The 27,514-nt window shown below is 42.9% G+C and overlaps 1 protein-coding gene and 1 pseudogene across 1 annotated transcript in view; both read left to right on the forward strand.

Annotated features, from left to right (window-relative positions):
• LOC111969924 (ski oncogene-like) overlaps positions 1-695 on the forward strand; it is a 49,671-nt gene extending 48,976 nt beyond the window's left edge. Inside the window, exon 7 of the mRNA XM_023996319.2 lies at positions 107-695. Within this exon, the coding sequence (XP_023852087.1) occupies positions 107-301 (195 nt within the window). The 3' untranslated portion in view covers positions 302-695. The remainder of the gene's footprint in view (positions 1-106) is intronic.
• On the forward strand, positions 568-23,245 carry LOC111978073 (1-phosphatidylinositol 4,5-bisphosphate phosphodiesterase eta-2-like; annotated as a pseudogene).
• The last annotated feature ends 4,269 nt before the right edge of the window (positions 23,246-27,514 follow it).

Below are 27,514 nucleotides of genomic sequence, written 5' to 3' on the forward strand. Positions count from 1 at the left end.
GATATCATACAAAAAGAATCACACACACATACACATACACATACACAATGAACTGTAATTGAGTCATTGTATATGCTCCCTGACTGATGTGTACGTTCCTTTCCAGATTAAAGAGCTGCAGGTACAGCTGCATCAGGCGGAGGCGGACCGAGAGCAGCTGAGAGAGGAGCTGCAGCAGGAGAGGGAGGCGCGGCAGAGCCTGGAGAGGGTGGTCAAGGACCTGCAGGCTCAGCTGGGAGGCCCACAGGACAACGCCATGAACCCCGAACACACTAGCACAGAGACACACAGACAGACATAACACCCCAATGGATCCTAAAGATGCATGCAGTGGACTGGAGTCAGAGACGTAATGGAAGAGGCTGGATACAGACTGAATTGCGCCTCTTGTTAAGGGAAAGAAATTCAGTAAATTAAAGATGTTTGTTGGAGCAAAGTCAATATGTTTTCATAGTATGAAAAATAAATCTTCTGATTACTGATATGGTTACTGATAGGATAGAAATGGACATTATTATAATAATATATGAACTGCATAGGGTGAACTGGATAGAAGCATGAATACGCATGACGTACAGCCTACAGATGATAAGAAATAAACTACATAGAAGACACCTCACAAGTGACTTTAGAGCCCTCAGTCAGATTCCTGAAGCTTTTTAACGATTTTATTTTGGTATAAGCTATTTAAAAATGTAGAAATATAGCTACATAATGTTACTTGAATATAAAGGAGGAGTGATTGTTTTCATGAAATGACAGCAGCAGATGTAACTCTTGCTTGTGCCACACAATCTCGGTACACTTTAAGGTATTACAAACCACTGAAAACAATGGACACCAGTTGACCACTATTTACTTCATTCAACCGATCAGTTTGCTTAATTCTAATGTTTTCATTTTGATGTTGTACAGGAAATGTTGTCTGAGCAGCACTGCTATCCTACAGGCAACGCTCACATACATATTTACACATTCACATACAAACATATAGGCCTATGTATACCAGCTTCTCTACCGTGTGTATTTGTGTTCTTGTATTTAAAGCCTGAAGTATTTGGGATTGTGTGGTCTGGAATCAGTTCCAGCCACCTTTTTGTTCTCATCTTAAATATTTTATGAAAGTGTTACTTTTTACAATCCTTATACAACTTAATATGTTTTGTTTTTTAATTGTTTTGAGATACAGTATATTGTGTATGAAACCAAACCATGTGACAAATGTTTAAATGTGCTTGTCCATGCTAAAATGGAGTTCCGCCCKCATAAAACACCTTTGATAAAGCTTTCTCTTTCTCTTTGGTGAATTGAGGTATTTCCAATTTTGTATCGAGTACTGTAAAATAATTTATATCCTGAAATAATTTCCTGCTTGTCAATTATAAGCAGCATACATTTTTAGTCACTGGTTTTAGGGCTCTTTGAAAAAGCAACATGTGCTGTTTATATGAACAACATTTCTACATATACAAAATATGGATATATTTTTTTACTTTACTAAAAGTAATTGCACTTTTAAAAAATAAAATTGCATTGTGCATTTAACTCCCTCTTATGTTTTTCAACTCACAAATGAACATGAACATAGAATTGAACAACATCATTTAATGACCTCTTGTGTAAATACAACGTTTAAGGATGATTTTGTAAATAAGATTTTTGTCAATAAGTTTGCTTGCTTCACACCTAAATTGCATATGAATATCATTTTGACTCTTACTTGAAACCAATAGAAACTCTATATTTGAAATGTTGATATTCTAGTTTCATTATTGTTCCCCTTCAATATCATCTGAAATCAATGTGCATTTATTACAATGAATTATGGGTAGAAAAAAGAAGAGGAAATATTGCTAATTGACTGATCAGTGATCTTTGTCAGATGGAGACAAAAARAGAGAGAGAACATTTAAAATGTCCTCTTTATTTTCTTTCTTCAATGACAATTTTCAGAAAATGTATCTCATTTGATGTATCYTTAAGTGTGTACCAAAACCCAGACCAAAATCGATACCTGAAGACGATATCTCAGCATCAATTCCTTTATCAGGTTTCCCAATGCTAAAGCTCCAATTAGGATAAATATTACAACTTCTCTGGGTTTCATCCCTAGGTGCTCTCTTATGTATTGTAGAATAAAATACTTTTATGTCTCATGTACCAGTTACTATTATCTCCCCACTGAATACCTGTTGGGTACAATGTAATAACATTATACATTGTGTTTATGCTCTTGTTGTAGTTTTGGTTTGTAAGTGGGGGTTGTTTTTGCCACTTGTTTCAGTGTAGATTTTTTCTTTGGAAAACCTGTATAATACCCATTAAAAATCAAATCAACCATATTCAATGGTGTGTTTTATATTTTACTACTGTCAGTGAGTTACACAAAGTGTAACACTGTTATGTAATCATATCTAAGAAACAGGGACAATTTAAAGGCGCAATATGTAACTTCTTTGTCCTCTGTGGATATGGGACAAAATGCACAAACAATTAATGCTCAGACAAAAACACACACACATACAGTATGCAGAAACAAACATAAGCCAATCAACAAGCCAATCATTTCAGCTTTCCATTTTGTATTAATTAGTAAACGCTTCTAAAAACATAATTCCACTTTGACATTATGTTGTATTGTGTGCAGGCCAGTGACCAAAACATCTACATTTAATCTGCTTTCAATTCAGGCTGTAACACAACAAAATGTGGAAAAAATAATAGCGCTGAATATTATAACACTTTCAATTACCACCAACAATCTGTGGGTTCCCATCATAACAGAGGGAAAATGCAGGTAACATGCATAGATGATGGGTATGGACTCCAGACAATGCTTGGAGATTATACTGAGTGATACAGACGAGCGGGCAGCACGTCTCTCTCTACTCCAGATCGCTGAGGAAGGTTACCTGCTCTTACTGTCATGCTCAACATTACAATACAAAACATACATACTATACAAACATGTCACGGCCCATGGGACAGAAGGTCCTAATGGAAGCCAGTTCAGTTTTAAAGACAAAGTCAACTGTAGATAAGCCTACAGTAGACTCAATCAATCAATTAGTCAATGTTGGAGCAAAATATGTTCAAGGTGGAAATTACAAACTTCAAAAGCCTTTTAAAACTTTAAATACACTACATGTTTGTCATTTCCTGCATTGCAGGAAAGTGCCTTTGCAACAGGTTGATCAAATTAAGATCTTACATCTGTATATACGCTTACAAAAAAAGAAAAAAATTCAAGTGAAAAGCATAATTTGCTCAAACTGAGCTTTAATTTTTGTTGGATGTTTTCAGTGCATTTTGAACGCATTCCGAAAATTTGATTTAAAAAAATGTTGCACTGAAATTTCAAATTTTACTGACAGCGCTAATTTAATACACTATATATACAAAGGTATGTGGACAACCCTTCAAATTAGTTTCTGACAGGTGTATAACATCAAGCACACAGTCATGCAATCTCCATAGACAAACATTGGCAATAGGGGTGGTAGGTAGCCTAGTGGTTAGAGCACTGGGCCAGTAACCAAATGGTTGCTAGAACAAATCCCTGAGGTGACAAGGTAAAAAATATGTCCTCCTGCCCGTGAACAAGGCAGTTAACCCACTGTTCCTAGGCCGCATTGTAAATAAGAATTTGTTCTTAACTGACTTGCCTAGTTAAATAAAGGTTACATTTTTTTAAATAGAATGGGCTTACTGAATAACTCACTGACTTTCAATGTGGCATTGTCATTGGATGCCACCTTTCCAACAAGTCAGTTCATCAAACTTCTGCCCTGCTAGAGCTGCTGCGGTCAACTGTAAGTGCTATTATAGTAAAGTGGAAACTTCTAGGAGCAACAACGGCTAAGCCACAAAGTGTTAGGTCACAGAACGGGACTGCTGAAGTGTGTAAAAATCATCTGTCCTCAGTTGCAACACTCACTACCGAGTTCCAAACTGCCTCTGGAAGCAACGTCAGTACAAGAACTGGTCATCGGGAGCTTCATGAAATGGGTTTCCATGGCCGAACAGCCGCAAACAAGCCTAAGATCACCATGTGCAATGCCAAACGTCGGCTGGAGTGGTGTAAGGCTCGCCACTATTGGACTCTGGAGCAGTGGAAACATGTTCTCTGGAGTGATGAATCACGCTTCACAATTTGGCAGTCAGACAGACAAACCTGGTTTTGGCAGATGCCAGGAGAACACTACCTGGCTGAATGCATAGTGCCAACTGTAAAGTTTGGTGGAGGAGGAATAATGGTCTGGGGCTGTATTTCATGGTTCGTGCTAGTGTAACAGTTTAACTTTAGTCCGTCCCCTCGCCCCGACCCGGGCGCGAACCAGGGACCCTCTGCACACATCAACAACAATCACCCACGAAGCATCGTTACCCATCGCTCCACAAAAGCCATGGCCCTTGCAGAACAAGGGGAACCACTACTTCAAGGTCTCAAAGCGAGTGACGTCACCGATTGAAACGCTATTAAAGCAAACCACCGCTAACTAGCTAGCCGTTTCACATCGGTTACACTAGATCCCTTAGTTCCAGTGAAGAGAAATCTTAACCCTACAGCATACAATGAAATTCTAGACGATTCTGTGCTTCCAACTTTGTGGCAACAGTTCGGGGAAGGCCCTTTCCTGTTTCAGCATGACAATGCCCCGTGCACAAAGCGAGGTCCATACAGAAATGATTTCTCGAGATCGGTGTGGAAGAACTTGTCTGGCCTGCAAAGAGCCCTGACCTCAACCCCATCGAACACCTTTGGGATGAATTGGAACGCTGACTGCGAGCCAGGCCTAGTCGCCCAACATCAGTGCTCAACCTCACTAATGCTCTTGTGAACTTGCAATTCCACAAATGAACATGACATTTTCACATGAGAAAGTTTTTCACGTGAAACTGCCATTCACATAAAGTGAAAACAAGTTTTTCTCCTTACATGTGAAAGGGTGGTGTTAACATGTGAACTCTAAATTTAATACATGTGAAAATATAGTTTCAGATGTGAATTTAAGCTCAACATGTGAAAACAGCTATTTCACGTGAAAAAGTGATTTCACATGTGAAAATTAGATGTTCACATGTGAAACTGCAAATTTGACATGTTTTTTGTTGTTGTTGTAACGGTGGGCCCAAATGCTATTCTTTTAGGGCACAAAAGTACAGTACAGGGACAGAAAGATCTGTACTGTATGAGCACAAAGGCCATCGATGTTAACCACGTGTGTGTATGTTTTCCTCCCTCCCTGTGCTTGTCTGCAGCGGAGAGGTGTATGTTCCTCCCTCCCTGTGGCTTGTCTGCAGCGGAGAGGTGTGTGTGTTCCTCCTCCCTGTGGCTTGTCTGCAGCGGAGAGGTGAATGTGTTCCTCCCTCCCTGTGTTCTCTGCAGCGGAGAGGTGAATGTGTTCCTCCCTCCCTGTGGCTTCTCTGCAGCGGAGAGGTGTATGTGTTCCCCTCCCTGTGCTTGTCTGCAGCGGAGAGGTGTATGTGTTCCTCCCTCCCTGTGGCTTGTCTGCAGCGGAGAGGTGTATGTTCCTCCCTCCCGTGGCTTTCCAGCGGAGAGGTTGTGTGTTCTCCCTCCCTGTGGCTTGTCTGCAGCGGAGAGGTGAGTGTGTTCCTCCCTCCCTGTGGCTTGTCTGCAGCGGAGAGGTAATGTGTTCCTCCCTCCTGTGGCTTGTCTGCAGCGGAGAGGTGAATGTGTTCCTCCCTCCCTGTGGCTTGTCTGCAGCGGAGAGGTGAATGTGTTCCTCCTCCCTGTGGCTTGTCTGCAGCAGAGAGGTAATGTGTTCCTCCTCCCTGTGGCTTGTCTGCAGCTGAGAGGTGAGTGTGTTCCTCCTCCCTGTGGCTTGTCTGCAGCGGAGAGGTGTATGTGTTCCTCCCTCCCTGTGGCTTGTCTGCAGCGGAGAGGTGAGTGTGTTCCTCCCTCCCTGTGGCTTGTCTGCAGCGGAGAGGTGTATGTGTTCCTCCCTCCCTGTGGCTTGTCTGCAGCGGAGAGGTGTATGTGTCCTCCCTCCCTGTGGCTTGTCTGTAGCGGAGAGGTGAATGTTCTCCCTCCCTGTGGCTTGTCTTCAGCGGAGAGGTGAATGTTCCTCCTCCCTGTGGCTTGTCTGCACGGAGAGGTGATAGTGTTCCTCCCTCCCTGTGGCTTGTCTGCAGCGGAGAGGTGAATGTGTCCTCCCTCCCTGTGGCTGTCTGCAGCGGAGAGTGTAGTGTTTCCTCCCTCCCTGTGGCTTGTCTGCAGCGGAGAGGTGTATGTGTTCCTCCCTCCCTGTGGCTTGTCTGCAGCGGAGAGGTGAATGTGTTCCTCCCTCCCTGTGGCTTGTCTGCAGCGGAGAGGTGAATGTGTTCCTCCCTCCTTGGCTTGTCTGCAGCGGAGAGGTGTATGTGTTCCTCCCTCCCTGTGGCTTGTCTGCAGCGGAGAGGTGTATGTGTTCCTCCCTCCCTGTGGCTTGTCTGCAGCGGAGAGGTGAATGTGTTCCTCCCTCCCTGTGGCTTGTCTGCAGCGGAGAGGTGAATGTGTTCCTCCCTCCCTGTGGCTGTTTGCAGCGGAGGTGAATGTGTTCCTCCTCCCTGTGGCTTGTCTGCAGCGGAGAGGTGAATGTGTTCCTCCCTCCCTGTGGCTTGTCTGCAGCGGAGAGGTGATGTGTTCCTCCCTCCCTGGCTTGTCTGCAGCGGAGAGTGAGTGTGTCCTCCCTCCCTGTGGCTTGTCTGCAGCGGAGAGTGAGTGTTCCTCCCTCCCTGTGGCTTGTCTGCAGCGGAGAGGTGTATGTGTTCCTCCCTCCCTGTGGCTTGTCTGCAGCGGAGAGTGTATGTGTCCTTCCTCCCGTGCTGTCTGTAGCGAGAGGTGATGTGTTCCTCCCTCCCTTGGCTTGTCTGCAGCGGAGAGGTGAATGTGTTCCTCCCTCCTGTGCTTGTCTGCAGCGGAGAGGTGTATGTGTTCCTCCCTCCCTGTGGCTTGTCTGCAGCGGAGAGGTGAATGTGTTCCTCCCTCCCTGTGCTTCTGCAGCGAGATGTATGTTCCTCCCTTGGCTTGTCTGCACGGAGAGTGTATGTGTCCTCCCTCCCTGTGGCTTGTCTGCAGCGGAGAGGTGAATGTGTTCCTCCCTCCCTGTGCTTGTCTGCAGCGGAGAGGTGAATGTGTTCCTCCCTCCCTGTGGCTTGTCTGCAGCGGAGAGGTGTATGTGTTCCTCCCTCCCTGTGGCTTGTCTGCAGCGGAGAGGTGTATGTGTTCCTCCCTCCCTGTGGCTGTCTGCAGCGGAGAGGTGAATGTGTTCCTCCCTCCCTGTGGCTTGTCTGCAGCGGAGAGGTGAATGTGTTCCTCCCTCCCTGTGCTTGTCTGCAGCGGAGAGGTGAATGTGTTCCTCCCTCCCTGTGGCTTGTCTGCAGCGGAGAGGTGATGTGTTCCTCCCTCCCTGTGGCTTGTCTGCAGCGGAGAGGTGATGTGTTCCTCCCTCCCTGTGTTGTCTGCAGCGGAGAGGTGAGTGTGTTCCTCCCTCCCTGTGGCTTGTCTGCAGCGGAGAGGTGAGGTGTTCCTCCCTCCCTGTGGCTTTTGTCTGTCACGAGATGATCGTTCCTCCCTCCCTGTGGCTTGTCTGCAGCGGAGAGGTGTACGTGCACCATGCAGACTGGCACCCAGATGACCAAACTGAAAGGGAATATGCGGCTGGTCAGGTTCTTCTACCTGGATGAACACAAGTCCTGCATCCGCTGGACGCCCTCCAGGAAGCAAGGCTTAAAGTGAGTCACACAAGGAATGTTTCAGATAGGGTTTCAGCCTAGTACTTGAGGAATACTCTTGTATTTCCACTTTGTCTACATGCAACCATTTACCAGTCCAATTCCATACTCAATGTGCAAATGATGATACTGCATGTGTGTATTAGCTACCACCTAATTACTCATATAGATTAGACCAGAATGATATGTTATGTTTAGTATGGTTACATAAGACAGAAGGTTAGTTAAGGCAGAAATGAAAGGATGGTGTGTTGGTTGGGGTGGATGGGTAGGTGTATAACAGGAACATCTAGCAACCCAAAGGTTGCGTGTTTGAATCTCATCACGGACAACTTRAGCATTTTAGATGATTAGCTTACTACTTTTTAGCTACTTTCAACCCTTTCCAGAACCCTAACCTTAACCCTTTAACCTAAATCCTAACCTTAACCATAACCTTCACCCCTGACCCTAACCCCTAGCCTCGCTAACGTTAGCCACCTAGTTAACGTTCGTACAACAAATTGGAATTCGTAATATATCATACGTATTGCAAATTCGTAACATATTTTACAATTTGGAATTCGAAACATATCATACGAAATGAATGATGGACATCCACAAATTAATACGTACCATAACATATCATAATCATTTGAATGCCCTGGATTTTTGTTTKCTATGTTACATCTATTCCTGAGTCCGGGTTGATGAAATCGGTTATTACAGATAATTTACTGCTGTATTATTATTTTTKTTTTCTTTACCTTTATTTAACCAGGTAAGTCATTGAGAACACATTCTATTTTACAATAACGACCTGGATTTCATTCCCGTTCATTTTAATGTTGTTTCTCCCCACTCCCAAATCCATCTATGAGGCGTGTGACGGGAAGAGATCTGAGATCTTCCAGCGCTATGCCGACAGCCGCTTTGACCCCAACTGCTGCTTCAGTATTTACCATGGCGACCATGTGGAGTCTCTTGACCTGGAGATGAGGCCCACACCTGGATTACTGGCCTGAATTACCCCATGGCTGGCATCAGTGCCGAAGACAGTCTGGCGAAGAGACAACGCAAAAGGGACCAATATCCTTTACTCTGTTACTGTGGAGCATGTCACTCGTAGGGCACCTGTAGCCTCATGAACAATTGGTGAATATAGACTATAGACCGCCCTAAAAGAGCAATGAATACACACATTTGACAAATAGAATAGGACCTGAATATCATCAGCCTGTGGTTATTTGATTAGATTAGGATACTTTCCCACATTAGTGAAAAATCATGTGTAGCAACACATGTAATTCCAGGGATGTCATGTCACATAGGATGCATTTTGATACACACTAAAAGTAATGTCTTGATGTCATTGGTCACTGGTCTCCGTGTCTCATCCTTAACTCTTATTCCACATGGTTACAACAAACCTTCTCAGAGGCAGACAAAAACGGGGATGGCAATTTGAGCCTTGGAGAGGTTCTTCAGCTGATCCACAAACTCAAGGTGAACCTACCCAGGCAGAAAGTCAGAGAGCTGTTTAAGATAAGATCATATTCAGATGATCCAAGATCTGGGGTATCTCAATGTTTCTCATTACAATACAGTAGTTTTACAGAAGATAATTATATTTATCATGTGGATAAATATATATAAAACAAAACCCAGCATCTCTTATCACTACTTTGGAAGAGCTTGCGTTTCAGGTTTCCTTACATGGTTCTGCACACAATGTACCCACCAAATCACTGTCATAACTCATGAGGACGACCATAGCAGAATCACAAATTTCTTTCCATTAAATATCCTGGCTGGTAAATTTAGAGTCATTTCTATCAGTGAATGTAACAGATTAAAGGCCTATTATTATTATAAACAATTTGTATTGTGAAAACRAATGCAACATTTATACTCCCAACTGTAATATTATCTTTTAAAGAAAAGCATTATTTTAAAAATGATTTTTTTWAAACAATAACAACAACAAATGACGGATGCCCCCGTCAGAACACAGGTTGGGAACCACTGCCCTAGGCTACTTTAAAAGTCAGCAACAGGGTTTTACTGATGACAAGACTTTTCCAAACGGGTTTTATGGGTCAAAGATCCTGGCCTGACAACTTGATCTCCAATCCTAGCTTGGAGCTAGTATGAAGGATGTGATGTCGTGTGTCAGAGTTTCCTAGCCGTACCTTGAGAGAGCGCAGGTTGGTCGCTGTACAGGAGGAGCACGCTAGAGGAAGCCCAGGGCATATGGCCACCGCTGAAAATAACAGATGGCTGTCGTTGTAAAACTGTATGTGTTCAGCATTATGCTCCAGTAATCCATGCTGAGGCACTTTGAGTGCGGTGTGTTCCATTACATTACCTGTCTTCTGTCTATCTTAACTCCTCATGTCAAACACAGTGTTGTTTTGTGTCAGTCTGTGGCTGTGCAAGTAGAATGTGTATTAGTAGTTGTGTTCTTTAGAGGATTTGTTTTCTGTGTTTATCTTAGACAAACAGTGACATAAATCTAACCAGCAGCAAAAGCACTGTCCCAGTCTAACCCTAACCCTAACCCTAAACCCAACTCTTCTCACCCTAAACCTAATCCTAAACCCTAACCCTAAACCTAAACATTAACATTTTCTTTCCATTTTCAGGGAGCAGACACAGACGATAACCAGGGTTTGTTAGCGTTTGAAGAATTCTGCACCTTCTATAAGATGATGTCTACGTGCAGATGACCTTGTCTGGTTCATGGAAATTGAACAGAAGGTAAAACTGAATTAAAGCAGAATATGTAAGATATTTTTTACATTCTTCAGTCATTGTTGCTCTCTCTTTTCTTTTCTTATTTTTCTGTGTGGTAGATGGTGGGTGTCACCATAGATTATTGTCTGGAGATAATGGGTCAGTTTGAGCAATGTGCTCAAAACCTACAGAATTGTCACGTTCCTGACCTTATTTTTCCTTTGTTTAACTTTGTTTAGTTGGTCAGGACGTGAGCTGGGTGGGTAGTCTATGTTTTGTGTTTCTATGTTGGGGTTAATGTGTTGCCTGATATMGTTCTCAATTAGAGGCAGGTGTTTGACGTTTCCTCTGATTGAGAACCATATTAAGGTAGGGTGTTCTCACTGTTTGTTTGTGGGTGGTTGTCTTCCGTGTCTGTGTATGTTGCACCACACGGGACTGTTTCGTTTTGTCGTTCGTGTATGTAGTCTGTTCCTGTTCGTGCGTTCTTTGTATTTTGTAAGTTCTCAAGTCCAGGTCTGTCTACATCGTTTATTTGTTTTATAGTTTGTTGAAGTGTTTTCGTGTTTCGTCGTTCTATCATTTATTAAATCATTATGTCAAACTATCACGCTGCGCTTTGGTCCAATCCCTACTCCTCCTCTTCAGACGAAGAGGAGGAGAACGATCGTTACAAGAATATAGTTCTGMGCATCGATGGTAATGATTTTCATGACACAAGCACTTGTAACTTAAGTATCACAGCCCACAGAAATATCAAAATACAAAACAGAATGTCAATGACAGAAAGGTCACGCGTCACAATTCTTGCATAAGGTTTCACCAACCTGCAGGGGATATCTTTAACCCAGACCACCATCATGTGCACCAGGACATGACCCAGCCCCTGTGTAACTACTTCATAGCCTCGTCCCACAACACCTACATGACAGGGGACCAGCTTCTGTCTGAATCCAGGGTAGACATGTATGCCAACGTGCTCCAGGCTGGCTGTCGCTGTGTGGAAGGTAAGCTTAGGCACTATCCTGACCCTTTAACTGCCTCCCCACTGAAAACATTGCAGTGCTGTTCTCTTACTAGTACATACCATCCTCATCACTCACTTGATCTCTCACTCGATCACCCGATCACTCACTTACTCACCGTGTCTCTCAGTGGACTGCTTGGATGGACCAGACAGGAAATCTATTATTTATCATGGCTACACACTGACATCCAAGATCCTCCTCAAAGACTTCATTGAAACCATTAACAAATAMGCCTTTACAAAGAATCAGTAAGTACCTTCATMTTGTCACCATATCCAGCCCAGGTATAGATAGCAATAGCAAACCATTCATGGGCAACTCACTTTACATTCCAATATGTTGAGACCTTAGAGATAGTTAGAGGATGCAACATTGTATCTGTCCCGTTCTGGCGTATGTGAGAGCATGTGCAGCACCATTGAGGCCATCTCCATTTTGAAGTAGTTCATTTTCGTCTTCTACTACTTTTATGAGTTGGTAAACAAACTGAACGGATGTACACTGCCACGTAGAGTGTGTTGTTTTACCAGGTATAAAGCAAAGGTTGGCGATTTAATGCCACCTCCAGATGTGAAAAGTATAATTCATTGGCTGATCCCTCCTGATGACCTGGATGGAATTATGTGATCCTTTCTTAACCCATAGAAAGTCACTCATTTTGCAGCAAACTTCCATACAGGAAGTGAAAAATCTGAAAACGAGGCTCTGTTTCAGGGCCTGCCTATTCACCTGGCTTTTATTTATCGATATGCATGCACTTCATACGCCTTCCACTAGATGTCAACAGGCAGTGGAAGGTGGAATGGGGTGTCTAGCTTGATCTAAGGCCGAATTTTCTTTGTCTTAGAAGGCGCGCGGCGGAGCTCGACAACCCAGTTGACTACTTAAAAATTGTGAAAGTCCTCAATGGCACTGCATGCTAAAACACTAGAGTATCTATCTCTATGGTTGTGTCATACATCCCCAGGTACCCAGTTATCCTATCCATAGAGAACCATTGCACAGTGCCCCAGCAGAAGAAGATGGCTGAGTCTCTGATGGAGGTACTCCAGGACAAGGTGGACCTGTCTACGGTCAATATGAATGAATTCAGAAAGCTGCGCTCCCCAGAGCTCCTGAAAAGGAAAGTTCTAGTCAAGGTAGAGCCATCTTTTCTTTGTCAATTTGTTGTTRAACCAATGGAAGCACTCAGTCATTTTTATAGCGATAATTTCCAAATCATGAAATGTTACCCCAATAAATATAACATTACTGAACATCTTCTGTTGAAATAATAAGGTAGGGAAAGAAGCTCCCAGCTAACATTGACGGTGATGCAGAGGTAGGGGATGTGTCGGATGAAGACAGTGGGGAAGAGGAAGATGAGGATGAAGATGACATCCAGATGAACACAGATGTAAGACTGTTACTACTGTTTAGGCTAAAATAGACTGAGGGCAAAATATACATGTTTAGAGTAAAAATATCCCAGGACATTTGTTGTGTTCCTTAAGTCCCTCTAGGTGGCATAATAGCCCAATTTCTGGAACTTTTTCAGTTGATTGCTGTTTTGCAGTGTATGGGGGGATCTGGCGGGGACAGATCCCCTCCCATCTGGCATGGACTAATAAAGTAGCTATGTCTTATACCACATGATACTATCAGGTGCTCTGTCATAAGATGATGCTGAAGCCATTGGGTATTCCATCAGACAGTGAGATAGCGGATGGCTGATAGCTGATAGTTGGTGGCTGATTGTTTCTGCAGGGAGTCTTGCTTGGCTACCCAAAGTCCTTGCTCCAGCCAAACGCTCCGCCATGCCCACATACATTAGTTTCTTCTCCGCAATGAGTCTGGATCTGATTACCTCCCAGACGATTTCTAGAATTCAGACACATTCTAACAGTTCTGATTGGTCCCAGAAACCGATGGGTTGGGCCAGAGCCAGAACATGCTTGGGTAAAGCGGCATTTTGAAAACGTGTCATTGGCTTTGATACTTTGAATGGTTAGAGATAGTCCAATTGCTGATGACTTTGTTTTGTACAACAGCCCATTTTGATGTCATCACAAACGACATCAATGATGYCAGTCTCAGACTGAAGTATGCAGCCGAACATAGAGCATTAATTCAGTTTAAGTCGTCAGGCCGTCTAGAATCTGGAATATGTTTTACTATTTCAGGGCAACACAGCTGGTACTGCAGATGAGCCCAAACCCAAGAAACGCAGGTATATCATGGGCAGCTTCAAACGCAAGGTCAGCTGATTCTCTCATACAACTCCCTCCCTCCCCACCCAGTCTTCGCTTCACCACACCACGCTTGCCAATCATGTTTATGCAAATTAACATCTCTCCTCTTCACCATTCCCTCCAGCATGCAAATTATTATTTCCTCACCAGCACAAATGCAAATCACAAACTCCCTTCACCACCTTTACTAGTGTGTAAATGTAGTCATTATCATCATTCACTCTCAGAAAAAAAGGTACAGAATTGTACTTAKAAACTTCTTGTCAATAGGGGGGCGCTGTTTTCACCTTGGAAAAAATTGTGCCCAGATGAAACAGCCTCGTACTCTGTTCTAGATCATACAATATGCATATTATTATTACTATTGGATAGAAAACACTCTCAAGTTTCTAAAACTGTTTGAATTATATCTGTGAGTAAAACAGAACTCATTTGGCAGCAAACTTCCATACAGGAAGTGAAAAATCTGAAAACGAGGCTCTGTTTCAGGGCCTGCCTATTCACCTGGCTTTTTTTATCGATATGCATGCACTTCATACGCCTTCCACTAGATGTCAACAGGCAGTGGAAGGTGGAATGGGGTGTCTAGCTTGATCTGAGGCCGAACAAGAGCTTTTGGAGTGCAGGTCCGGAATTTTTTTGTCTTAGAAGGCGCGCGGCGGAGCTCGACACTATCTTCTGAAAAGCGTTCGGTTTACACGGCGAATATCTCGGCTCTGATTTTATTTCATACATATGATAATAACATCATAAAGTAGGTTTTTTCAGTTTATTCAACGTTTATTGGGACTTTTGAAGTTTTCCGTTCTTTGCGTCAAGAGAGGATGGGAATGTTAGCAACCTTGGCTAGCATTGTGGGGCGAATTCGACAGAGAAATGGACATTCTATAACCAAACAACGATTTATTCTGGACCAAGGACTCCTTGTACAACATTCTGATGGAAGCTCAGCAAAAGTAAGAAAACATTTATGATGTTATTTCGTATTTCTGTGTAAAATGTTGAGTCCTATTCTCCGCCGTTTTGGTGAGCGCTGTCTCGCAATAACGCAAGCTGTATGTTATGGTAAAGTTATTTTTAAAAATCTAACACGGCGGTTGCATTAAGAACCAGTGTATCTTTCATTTGCCATCAACAAGTATTGTTATGTAAAGTTTATGATGAGTTTCTTTGGTCAGATTAGGTGAGTGTCCAAAATATCTCCGGAGATTCCTGGTGAATCGATGCTACGTATTCACAATGTATAGGATTTGTAGCTCTAAATATGCACATTTTCGAACAAAACATAGTTGTATTGTATAACATGATGTTATAAGACTGTCATCTGATGAATTTGTTCAAGGTTAGTGATTAATTTTATCTCTATTTTGTCGGTTTTGTGCAAGCTATTTTTGCGGGGAGTAAATTGCGTTGTGTGTTTGGCTACTGTAGTGAGCTAATAGAAATATATATATTGTGTTTTCGCTGTAAAACACTTAAAAAATCGGAAATATTGGCTGGATTCACAAGATGTTTATCTTTCATTTGCTGTACACCATGTAGTTTTCATAAATGTTTTATGATGTGTATTTATGTATTTCACGTTGCTCTCTGTAATTATTCTGGCTGCTTTGGTGTTATTTGTGATTGTGGCTGCAATGTAAAACTATGATTTATACCTCAAATATGCAAATTTTCGAACAAAACATAAATGTATTGTATAACATGTTTTAAGACTGTCATCTGATGAAGTTGTTTCTTGGTTAGTGACTAATTTTATCTCTATTTTGTCAGTTTTGTGAAAGCTACCTATGCGGTAGAAACATGGTGAAAATATGCGGTTTGTGGTGTTTTGGCTATTGTGGTTAGCTAACAGAAATACATTGTGTTTTTTCGCTGTAAAACATTAAAAAAATCGGAAATGATGGCTGGATTCACAAGATGTTTATCTTTCATTTGCTGTATTGGACTTGTGATTTCATGAAAATTATATTATATGATATCCCTGTCCCGTTAGGCTAGGCTATGCTAGTCAGCTTTTTTGATGAGGAGGATCCCGGATCCGGGATGGGTATTAAGTAAAGGTTTTAAAGGGGTACAAACACTTGTCACTATAGTGGTGCCCTGTAAGGTGTATCCATTGTACCATTATTTATAGGTACATAATTGTACCGTTGCAGTTCGTACCTTAAAAGAGCAAATAGTTTACCTTAAGGGACAAGATAGTACCTTTCTTACATATTGTCCACAGGTACAAAACCTCTACAGCCTACATCTCCTGTGTGATTCCCTGGCAGTGTTCTACTGCTCTAACATCTTTCCATGCTCTGGTTAGAATACAAATGTCCCCTTCTGGAAGACCCTTGTTGCACTAAACGCTGACTGTTCATATCTTGCATTTAGAGGGGGGGAAAAGAAGGTAATGTGTACAACAACAAAATTGTGTACAACAACAAGTAAATCCAATCAAATGTGACATACTATTATCAAACCATTTACTTTAACTTTGAAAATGGTGTGTTAGATTGACCCCTGCATCCAGCTATGTCTGCCCATCCCCTATTCGCCCTCAGGAAAGGGAAGACAATGAGGTTATCCCGAGTCCTGTTTGACCTCGTTAAGTACACCAAGGCTGACTGGGTCCATGACATTGAAACACAAGGTGGGGAGGAGTATCCATTTTCAGACAAAATAATTTATTTCTCATTCAACATGCACAGCGATATCACAAGTTCTTTCAGCATGGGAGTCTTTCRACCTCCTGGTTGTCAGTGGGTGTGAACCTACACAAATGTGTTTTCTGGTTGGCAGTGTACAGTATATGACCAGTTGGCAAGTGTCTTCCCTCAATGAGAGCATTGTGAACCAGATCATGGCTCTGAAGCCAGCTCATTTGGTGCGCTTCAACCAGAGACAACTGATACCGTGTGGACTCCAGCAACGTCAACCCACAGCCTCCCTGGAACACATGATGTCATATGGATAAGAGACCCTGCTCATACAATACCTTAAAAGTGCTTTGCTTTTTGCAGGCATTCAACAAGGCAATTTAGAGGCAAACATCTAAATGCACTGCCTTGTTCATACTCCAAAATGTATTTCCTGTGGTTTATCTTATCTTATATTTTCAGTTGCACTGAATTACCAAACAGAGGGACGCATGCTTGAACTGAACAGAGCCAAGTTCTCAAACAATGGCAAATGTGGATACTTGCTGAAGCCCCTTATGAATAGAGGTGGGTACTATTAGAAAACACAGGTAGCTGCCACTAGCTGTATAGTTGAGGCCATATAGTTACGCAATAAGGCCAAAGGGGGTGTGGTATATGGCCAATATACCACGGCTAAGGGCTGTTCTTAGGCACAATGTAAAGCAGAGTTCCTAGATACAGCCCTTAGCCATGGTATATTGGCCATTTGTACCACGGGTGGGTCTAATCCTGAATGRTGATTGGTTAAAAGCTTATTCCTGTCACGACTTCCGCCGAAGTCGGCTCCTCTCCTTGTTCGGGTGGCGTTCGGCGATCGACGTCACCGGCTTTCTAGCCATCACCGCTCCATTTTTCATATCCATTTGTCTTGTCTTGTTTCCATACACACCTGGTTTTCATTTCCCCAATTAAGCTACTTGTATTTAACCCTCTGTTTCCCATCATGTTTTGTGTGTAATTGTTTCATGTTGCTGTGGTGTCTTTTTACGCACTTTACTTTTGTTATGTTCCGTGTTTTTGAGCGCATTTGATTTATGTTGTGCTCTCGTTTTGGAACTTTAATAAAGTGCGCCTGTTTACATCACGCTACTCTCCTGCACCTGACTTCGCCTCTTTTACACAGGCTGACAATTCCAGCCAGGGTCTATTCCACAAGTTACCACCGGCTAAATCTATGACGTTAAAATGCCTATTTACTCTGTTCCATCTGACTGCGCAATCCGCTCTCTCATCAGCCAAGGCAGGGAAGTTATGAAGATCTCCATTATAAAAAGCATGTAGACATTATCTCACATTTCTTTTCATTTACTTTTCATCAGCGGAGATTTCTATCAACCTTGCTGTCTGTCTCTCCGACATTTGCAATATTGTTTTAATATTCAAATTCGATCTCCAGCTGTCCCATAGTAATGAACATGTAGGGGTAGGGACGAGTATCACGTTTCAGGTAAGACCCAGATGCAGACCATCGAAGTAACACCAGTTTATTAATCCAACAGAGGCAGGCAAAAGACAGGTCAAGGGCAGGATCAGGGTCAGGGTAGGCAGAGGTCAGTAATCCAGATAGGTGGGGCAAAGGTACAGGACGGCAGGCTCAGGGTCAGGGCAGGCAGAAAAGGTCAACACCGGAAAAACAATCGAGAGAGGAACAGAGGGAAAAACGCTGGTGGGCTTGATGAAACAAACGAACTGGCAACAGACAAACAGAGAACACAGGTATGAATACACAGGGGATAATGGGGAAGCTGGGCGACACCTGGACACTCACAAAGACAGGTGAAACAGATCAGGGTGTGACAACGAGAGAGAGAGAGGCAGGCAGCGTTTCTCAGACAGTCGAAATCATGAATCAACTGGTATCATTTTTATGGATATATACAAAGAAATGTCAATTGAAAAAAGGTCAAACAAAACGAAGTGCAGCTAGTTTGCAGTCTTTTCAGCTTRAGTTTGAAGTTATTGTGTTAGCTGTGTTGTTGGCTAGCTCCTCTGAACAACAGTATCCTGACCAGTGGCGATTTTAGCATGTAAATCTTGGTGGGGCAAAAAAAAAGGGGGATGCATTCCAGCAAAGCCACTACACAACACAACACTAAACAATACATGAATTGCACTATAACTTTGACAAACGTTGCCCACAAACTGTTAGGGCCTACATAAAGCTATCCCAACAACAGTCCCAACATCTTACCACTGCTACACCTGGCTATCAGCGTAGCCTTGGCTGGCAGTGAAACAGTTAATTCAGCCTAATTTACTACCTTAAAAAAAAACATTGCTGATATGGCTGACTTGTTTAAACAAATGTGGTTTCTAATGACAAATGAGATGTACAAACTATGGCATAAGGAGATGACAAGCGGATAAGAGGCAATCTGTAATTTCGATTAAAACATTAATGAGCGAGCTAGGACGGAAGTAGTCAATATAACTATTTGTTTAGCACTTTTGAAATGTACAGCGATAGAATTCAGAACATGGAACATTCTTACAGTGTTCTCCCTGTACACCAAGTCACAACCGTAGGATAAATAAAGGGGGCATATAAGCATACAATGAWAGCTCTTACAATATTTGATGATTACATTTCTCTAAAACAGGTTATAGGCTACATGTGCACCACCAAGTCAGAACAGTAGGTGAAATTAAATAATACTTGGGGTTAAATAATACCACTCCGTGATATTATATGATGGGCAGTGTTGAATGGAACCCCAAGATAACGCTACATATCTTTTTATCCAAATGTAAGATTAACACTTATTTATACACTCACAAAACTCTCATTCAAACAGTACTTTTCCCAAAACATACTTCCCTCACACTCTCTCCTTTCACTTCATAGAAAACACAAACAAAAGACACACCGTGMAATGAGACAGACGAGGAAAACCGGTTAGCGCTGTTTTTAGATTTCAAAACCCTGTCTATATGAACAGGGAAAAACATACCATTATCAAAATATTGCCTAATTAGTGGTCCCACAATTGGTATTGTATTGTGTGGGTATTGTATCCACACTGGGATATCGCCTATTGCGATTACTATGGTATAGATTATTTTATGTCTTTCCAAATGTGCAAAACTACCAACAGAGTACCCATGTCTGCTATCAAAATGCGTAACACGGTCCCAAAAAATCCAACCTTACCTCATAAATGTACTAAGTATCAGGAGTAACAAAACACTTACAATAACACCTAACAATAGTCACCCAGGGCATACCTGTTTACCTAATTTAGCAAAACACACAACTAACACAACACGTTATAATTAGACTTCGCCAGGGCCAGTGTCGTTTCAGGTGTCACCGGGCGCAGGTCCCTCGTCTAATAGAACTTCGCCAGGACTAGCGCCTCCGCAGYGTGTCACCAGGCTCTGGCKCCTCGTTCCCACAAACCTCACCATCCTACTGCGATCAAGTCAGTACCACGGATTGGATTTTTGGTTGCCCGCAACTGGCTAATTAACAATAATGCCCAAGGATACCRCACTTAAGAACACTCTTATCAACTCAACTCATTCCTGCTAGTTACCTCAGCTGTGGCCCTCTTAAGGAAGACCTCGCTCTGAGCGTACCCTCAAACAGGGGCTTTCATTTTTTAAATACTTTTTCTTTATAATTTCATCACTTACTGATAGATTGTCCAAGCCTACCTCTCTCAGTACTCTGTCCGAGATCTGGTATCCACCCGTGCCCGCTACCTCTCAGATCATAGGCGGGTCCAGCTGCTCAATAATAAAAATGAGCGTGGTGTACCCTGAGATCCTAATTTCTGATCCCCTGTGCACAGTTTACCCAGATCTTTAGGAGCGGTAAACAGTTAAGTTGCAGATCACCTCCTCGTCGCCAAAAATMTTGTGGAAATTCAGTACTGAGAGAGACTTGGTCTTGGTCATTTCTTCAAACAATCATCTTTATTTAATATCGATTAATTATTGCAATAATGAGAACGTCAGCCCACCAGTCTTGACTGACTGTTAGGCTGAGTCTAGCCTTTTCAGACGATGCACAGTTTTTATATAGCTGATACCAAGATTGCTTAGTCAAAGACCATGTTTGTATGCGGCTTTATTAAGTCAATGCTATATTTTTTTTATACATTGTTTGCGAACTGATATGTGACACGTATTAATGCCAAAATAACATGCAAAACAGGCAAGTCCCCCCCCAAAAACGTTTTTTAAAAATAGTTTTTTATGTGGGGCTCAAAACAGATGGGGCTCTGCCTTATTAGCTCATTGTTATGGATGTATCCAAATAAATGTCACTAGAAAACAGCTTAAACAAATGCAGCTACTGTTGTTATTCTGTCTCCACTGTTTGACGTGACTGTAAATTAGCCGTAGTTGGCTAGCTGGCAAGCAAGGGATAAGAACGTTGCCAGCCAGTATGCCAATGGAACATTTAGAACAAACGACTGGGTCGCGTCCATAGATACAGAACAAAAAGACTGAACGACTGGGTCGCATCTCTGGCAACCGAACCAATAGAACAAATGACCAGCCGGCTTGGGTAGCAACCCTAGATTTGTTTTGGGACTATATCTTGTGGAAGGATGAAATAGTATGAATAAATTAATCAGATTAATGTTTTTACTTAAAATCTGTCAATCATTATTTGAATATGTTCGTAACCTGTTGTATAAAAGTGATAATGCCCTCGAAGCCGCTGTTTGGAGGATAWATTGGCACGTTTGCCAATTTATCCTCCAAACACCGGCTTCGAGGGCATTATCACTTAAATACCACAAACCCCTGAGGAGCCTTATTGCTATTATAAACTGTTTACCAACGTAATTAAAACAGTAAAAAAAAAAAAATTGTCATACCCATGGTATACGGTCTGATATACCACGGCTTTCAGCCAATCAACATTCAGGGCTCGAACCACCCAGTTTATAAGTACAATTATAAAGGGCTGTATCCAGGCACTCCGTGTTGCGTCGTGCTAAGAACAGTCCTTAGCCGTGGTATATTGGCCATATACCACACCTCCTCGTGCCTTATCGCTTAATTAAAGCATATGACCAAACTGATTATAAAGTTTAACACTAGAAATATACAGCAGCTGCTTCTTGAGCTAAGAGTTTGCTGGCTGYATGTTACCTTCTGTGTTMCCCAGGTTTCTTTAACCCTACAGTGGAGGACCCTCTGCCAGGACAGAAGAAGACTCAGCTGGTGCTGAAGATCATCAGTGGGCAGCAGCTGCTGGTGGATTGAGGGGAAGTGAGACCTATCTGACAACCTCAATTCACCTCTTTTTTTTATTGAACCTTTATTTTACCAGGCAAGTCAGTTAAGAACAAATTCTTATTTACAATGACAGCCTACACCGGCCAAACCCAGACGACGCTGGGCCAATTGTGCACCACCCTATGGGACTCCCAATCACAGCCGGTTGTGATACAACCTGGATTTGAACAAGGGTATCTGTAGTGACACCTCTAGCACTGAAATGCAGTGCCTTAGACCGCTGCCCCACTCGGGAGCCCAAGGATACTACAAGGCAWTTAGTCTTGTCACTCGTGTGTTGTATGTGAAGATGGTTCTTCTTTGTTGTTGTTGTTGTAGATGATTGATCCTTTTGTAGAGGTGGAGATTATTGGTCTGCCTATTGATTGCTGTAAGCAGCAGACAAGGGTGTTGGATGATGTTGATGAGCATTGACCTGACCAACCTTTTAATGCAGAGGGCTAAATCAGGGTCACACGGTGTGTGATAGTCTTAAACAAATTTACTTTGAAACAAAAGTATATATCACACACACATGGTTATGGGCTTAAAAAATGTGTCATACACCTCTACCATGTCAGATATAGAGTTGAAATGTATTCAATTTTAAGTTTGCATCCCAATATTACACTTTATATACAGTACATAACAGAAGACTGAAATACTGTATAACAAYACTGTTTGACATAGAGACACTGGATTTTTGGCGTTTAGACTAAATTTATGTTTATTAATTATGAAATTATAACAAATATMAATAACATTCCACACATGAGGCAACTGCATCATTTGACTGCAGGAAAGGCTCTATTTCAACAGCTATTTATTTTCTGTATTTTATTTGAAGAAGATGCTCATTCAAGTAAGCATTTTGATGTTCTATTACATTTCTGTTGAATGAAAAGCACGTAAAATGTTGTGGAAATGCAATTGAGGTTAATCGTCTTGTTCTTTCCCTTTGCCATTGCAGGGTTCAACCCCATGTGGGAGGAGACCCTGGTCTTCACCCTTCACACATCACAGATTGCACTGGTGCCTTTCTAGGTTTTTGACCATGATTATTGGACAGAGGACCATAGCCTTCATCAGCATGATGCCAGGTAAGGTAGCTGGAGATATTATTTCATGAAGTAATCAAGTCTCTACTTCATCAGACAGAAGACATTTGGATCGTCAGCATATCAAGTGTGGATACCAGGAGAGCAGCGGGAACTGCAGCATGTTGCTGACGCCTGCAAGCATAGACTACCTCCACAGAGGGGCTCAGAGTGAACCACTAAAGCGAGCTCACAGGGCGCAAATTCTGGAGGAGGAAATCCAGGGTGATTCTCCGAAGGAGAGGAAAAGGAAGGGCCTCTTCGTCTGCATGTCATCCACCCTCCAACTCTGGGGCGTCCATCGCGTGCATCACAGCAACAAGCCCAGAGCCGGAGGATGTTTTCCAGTCATCTCAGCCACAGAGTCCAGAACCAGAGAGCCAAATGCAGCCGTTTCAGGCAGCCTGACCAGATCTGACCAGATCTGGAGGACCAGCCTGAGTCTTTCCATGCTTTTGAGCCTGAGTGGCCTGACCCACCTGAGATTGAGGACAGAACAGGAAAACCATTGATAAAGCTTATCAGTGAACCTGCAGCCCAGGCTGTGTCAGAACATCTGAATCAGCCCCAACACCACACACAGCTCCAGCCCCATCCCCAGCTCCACCACCAACCTCAGTCCTTGCCTCAGCCCCAGGCCCAGTCCCAGTTTCACCCCGAGGTCATTCTCCAGACCCAACACCTACCAAATCAAATCAAATTTAATTTGTCACATACACATGGTTAGCAGATGTTAATGTGAGTGTAGCGAAATGTTGTGCTTCTAGTTCCGACAGTGCAGTAATATCTAACAAGTAATCTAACAATTCCCCAACAACTACCTAATACACACAAATCTAAAGGGGAGAATGAGAATATGTTCATGTAAGTATATGGATGAGCTATGGCCAAGCGGCATAGGCAAGGTGCAATAGATTATATAAAATACAGTATATATATGTGATATGAGTAATGTAAGATATGTGAACATTATTAAAGTGGAATTATTTAGATTGCATTGTATATAGTTGTAACAAACGTCGTTGGGAGAAGGAGAAGAGGACCAAGGTGCAGCGTGGTAAGTGTTCATATTTTAATCAATCAACTGAACACTGAACAAAACAACAAAAACGACAAACGAACAGTTCTGTAAGGTGACGACACACACTAAACAGAAAATAACTACCCACAAACACAGGTGGGAACAGGCTACCTAAGTATGGTTCTCAATCAGAGACAACGATATACAGCTGCCTCTGATTGGGAACCAAACCAGGCCAAACACATAGAAATACAAAACAAGGACAACCAGACATAGAATGCCCACCCAAACTCACGCCCTGACCAACCAAAATAGAGACATAAAAAGGATCTCTAAGGTCAGGGCGTGACAATAGTGACTAGTGATCCATTTATTAATGCTAGATGTTATTCTATAATTTCTGGAAGACTAGAGAACCGTTGAGAATTATTCCCATAGGGCAGCGTCCGAGAAACACATTTTTTTGGTTTCCGCTGGGATTGTATGGATGAGGAGTTGTTGGAAACGGAGTGATTCATTAATGTGAGTACCTAAGATTTCGTACGTTATATATTGATTCTGTGAAGACATGAACAAAAAAAGAATGATAAATGGTATGTGTGTATAATCGATTACTAGAGATTTGATCAAGTAAATASTGGGAAAATAATAAGGTGCAACTTAAACAACTCATACATAGACGTACCTAGGGTCTTTATGGATCATTTGACAGACATAAGGTTAAAAGCATTATATGAATGTCTAAACGCTTATGTTATTTTTTCCGTCAGGGTAATACATTTAGAGAAAACTGCCCCTAATAGGCTGACCACACCGCTCGCGTTGCTTGCACGAGCGTTGCAAAATAAATTTAGAGATGTATGTTATTCAATTATTGCACCCACACCGCTCGCGCGCGCCAACGAGGGTCTGCGTTGCCAAGGTCTAAAATAGAAATCAGTTKTATTTCTGACACAGAACCCAAACCGGCTGCACACATGCACACATGGGCCATTGTGCACCATCGTACATAAATATATTTTGTCCCCCTACACCAAACGTGACCACGACACACAGGTTAAAATATCAAAACAAACTCTGAACCAATGACATTAATTTGGGGATAGGTCGAAAAGCATGAAACATTTATYGCAATTTAGCTTGCACTTGCTAGCTAATTTGTCCTATTTAGCTAGCTTGCTGTTGCTATGTAATTTGTCCTGGGATATAAACATTAGGTTGTTATTTTACCTGAAATGCATAAGGTCCTCTTATTGTCCTCCGACAATTAATCCACACATAAAACGGTCAACCGAATCGTTTCTAGTCATCTCTCCTCCTTCCAYGCCMTTTCATCGTTGAACTTATATGGTGATTGGCATCTAAACTTTCATAGTATTACCACGACGACCGGCAACAGTTCGTCTTTCAATCACTCACGTGGGTATAACCAATGAGGAGATGGCACGTGGGTATCTGCTTCTATAAACCAATGAGGAGATGGGAGAGGCAGTACTTGCAGCGTGATCTGCGTCATAGGCTGACCACACCGCTCGCGTCGCAAAATAKATTTAGGAATCTATGTTATTCAATTATTGCACCCACACTGCTCACTCGCGTCAACGAGCGTCTGCGTTGCCAAGGGCTAAAATAGAGTCATTCGCATTTAAAAAGTTTAAAATGATAAACATTCAACATTGGAAAAACTGTCAATGAAAAATTATTTGTGCTGCGCTCAAAACAACTATTAACTCGGAACTGCAAAAACTTGACCAGTGAATTCAAGACAACTGGGAAGTCGGGAATTAATGAGCTGCGACTGGGAAAATAAGATTTTAACGGTCAGCCAACTCGGAATTGTAAATCTGACCTCTTTCTAGAGCTACGACCTGAAAATCAATGACGTCATCATAATTCAACCTTATTTTTTTCAGTTTCCAGTTGTTTTGAAAATACCATAWATCCAGAGAATGCAAGACTTTGATGACAAAATTTACCCACGAAGGACCACCGCACCACCTTCCTTTTCAAATGAGCACAGCACAACAAGGTGAGTCCAAAAATGTATTGTATGCTTCTGCATAAATTATGTAATATGCCAGGGAGATATGTATACTGTAGCTAAGAAAGTAATACTAAGTATATGTTGTGTAGTAAGATGTTAGTAGCCCATGTGCCTCAAGTGYCCAGTGARTGGGTCTCAATGTAGGCAGCAMTSTCTCTGAGTTAGTGATTGCTGTTTAGCAGTCTGATGGCCTTYAGATAGAAGCTGTTTTTCAGTCTCCCGGTCCCAGCTTTGATGCACCTGCACTGACCTCGCCTTCTGGATGGTAGCAGTGTGAACAGTCGGGTGGTTCATATACTTGATGATCTTTTTGGCCTTCCTGTGACATCGGGTGCTGTAGGTGTCATGGAGGGCAGGTAGTTTGCCCCCGGTGATGCGTTGTGCATACTGCACCACCCTCTGGAGAGCCTTGCGTTTGAGGGCGGTGRAGTTGCCGTACCAGGCTGTGATACAGTCTGACAGGATGCTCTCAATTGTGCATCTGTAAAAGTTTGTCAGGGTTTTGGGTAACAAGCCAAATTTCTTCAGCCTCCTGAGGTTGAAGAGGCGCTGTTGCGACTTCTTCACCACACTGTCTGTGTGAGTGGACCATTTCAGTTTGTCTGTGATGTGTACGCCGAGGAACTTAAAACTGTCCACCTTCTCCACTGCTGTCCCTTCGATGTGGATAGGGGGGTGCTACCTCTGCTGTTTCCTGAAGTCCAGGATCATCTCCTTTGTTTTGTTGACGTTGAGTGAGAGGTTGTTTTCCTGATACCACACTCCGAGGGCCTTCACCTCCTCCCTGTAGGCTGTCTTGTCATTGTTGGTAATCAAGCCCATTACTGTTGTGTCATTTCCAAACTTCATGATTGAGTTGGAGGCGTGCATGGCCACACAGTCATGGGTGAACAGGGAGTACAGGAGGGGGCTGAGCATGCACCCTTGTGGGGCCCCAGTGTTGAGGGTCAGCGAAGTGGAGATGTTGTTACTTACCTTCACCACCTGGGAGCGGCCTGTCAGAAAGTCCAGGACCCAATTGCACAGGGCGAGGTTGACACCCAGGGCCTCCAGCTTGATGATGAGCTTGGAGGGTACTATGGTGTTGAATTCTGAGCTGTAGTCAATGAACAGCAGTCTTACACAGGTATTCCTATCCTCCCCTGTCAGAGTCAGACGGACCCTGGAGACCCCAGCCAGCCAATTCCCCTGCAGTACATTAAGGATCAAGGCCCACTCTCGCAGTGTTGCACGGAAGCCGCACGCCTCGCCACTCTCCCCGGCGGTTAACCGCAGGGCTGCTGTGCACTGGCAGCCTCAGACTCCTTCCCCTCCCCCCCAGAACCATTGCCGCTATGGCCACCAGCCTATACCCAACGGCCTCTACCTGTCTGACAGTGACTCCAGCAGTGGTGGCAGTATAGACAGTCTGAGTCTGGAGCTCCTGCCCTCCTGTGTGCCAGTCGGTGAGCAGAGAGAAGTGGGCACCCTGTAGAGCCAGACAAACTCCCTCTTCAACCAGAAGATAAGGGAGATGCGCTGTAGTTCACCACTCTTTTTTGATGGTAAGAGTGAATCTTATTAGATTGTTTTATTGTATCCCAGCTAGAGAGCATGCCAGTGTTAAAGATGTATTGTTTTGAATGAGTCACAATGTGTTTAGTAGAAATCTGTACCTGCATGCTCAGATKATTCGACAGTACAAAATCGATGTTGATTGATGACCTGGAATGATAA

This window comes from Salvelinus sp. IW2-2015, linkage group LG1 (genome assembly GCF_002910315.2).
Source record: "Salvelinus sp. IW2-2015 linkage group LG1, ASM291031v2, whole genome shotgun sequence".
NCBI classification, from domain to species: domain Eukaryota; kingdom Metazoa; phylum Chordata; class Actinopteri; order Salmoniformes; family Salmonidae; genus Salvelinus; species Salvelinus sp. IW2-2015.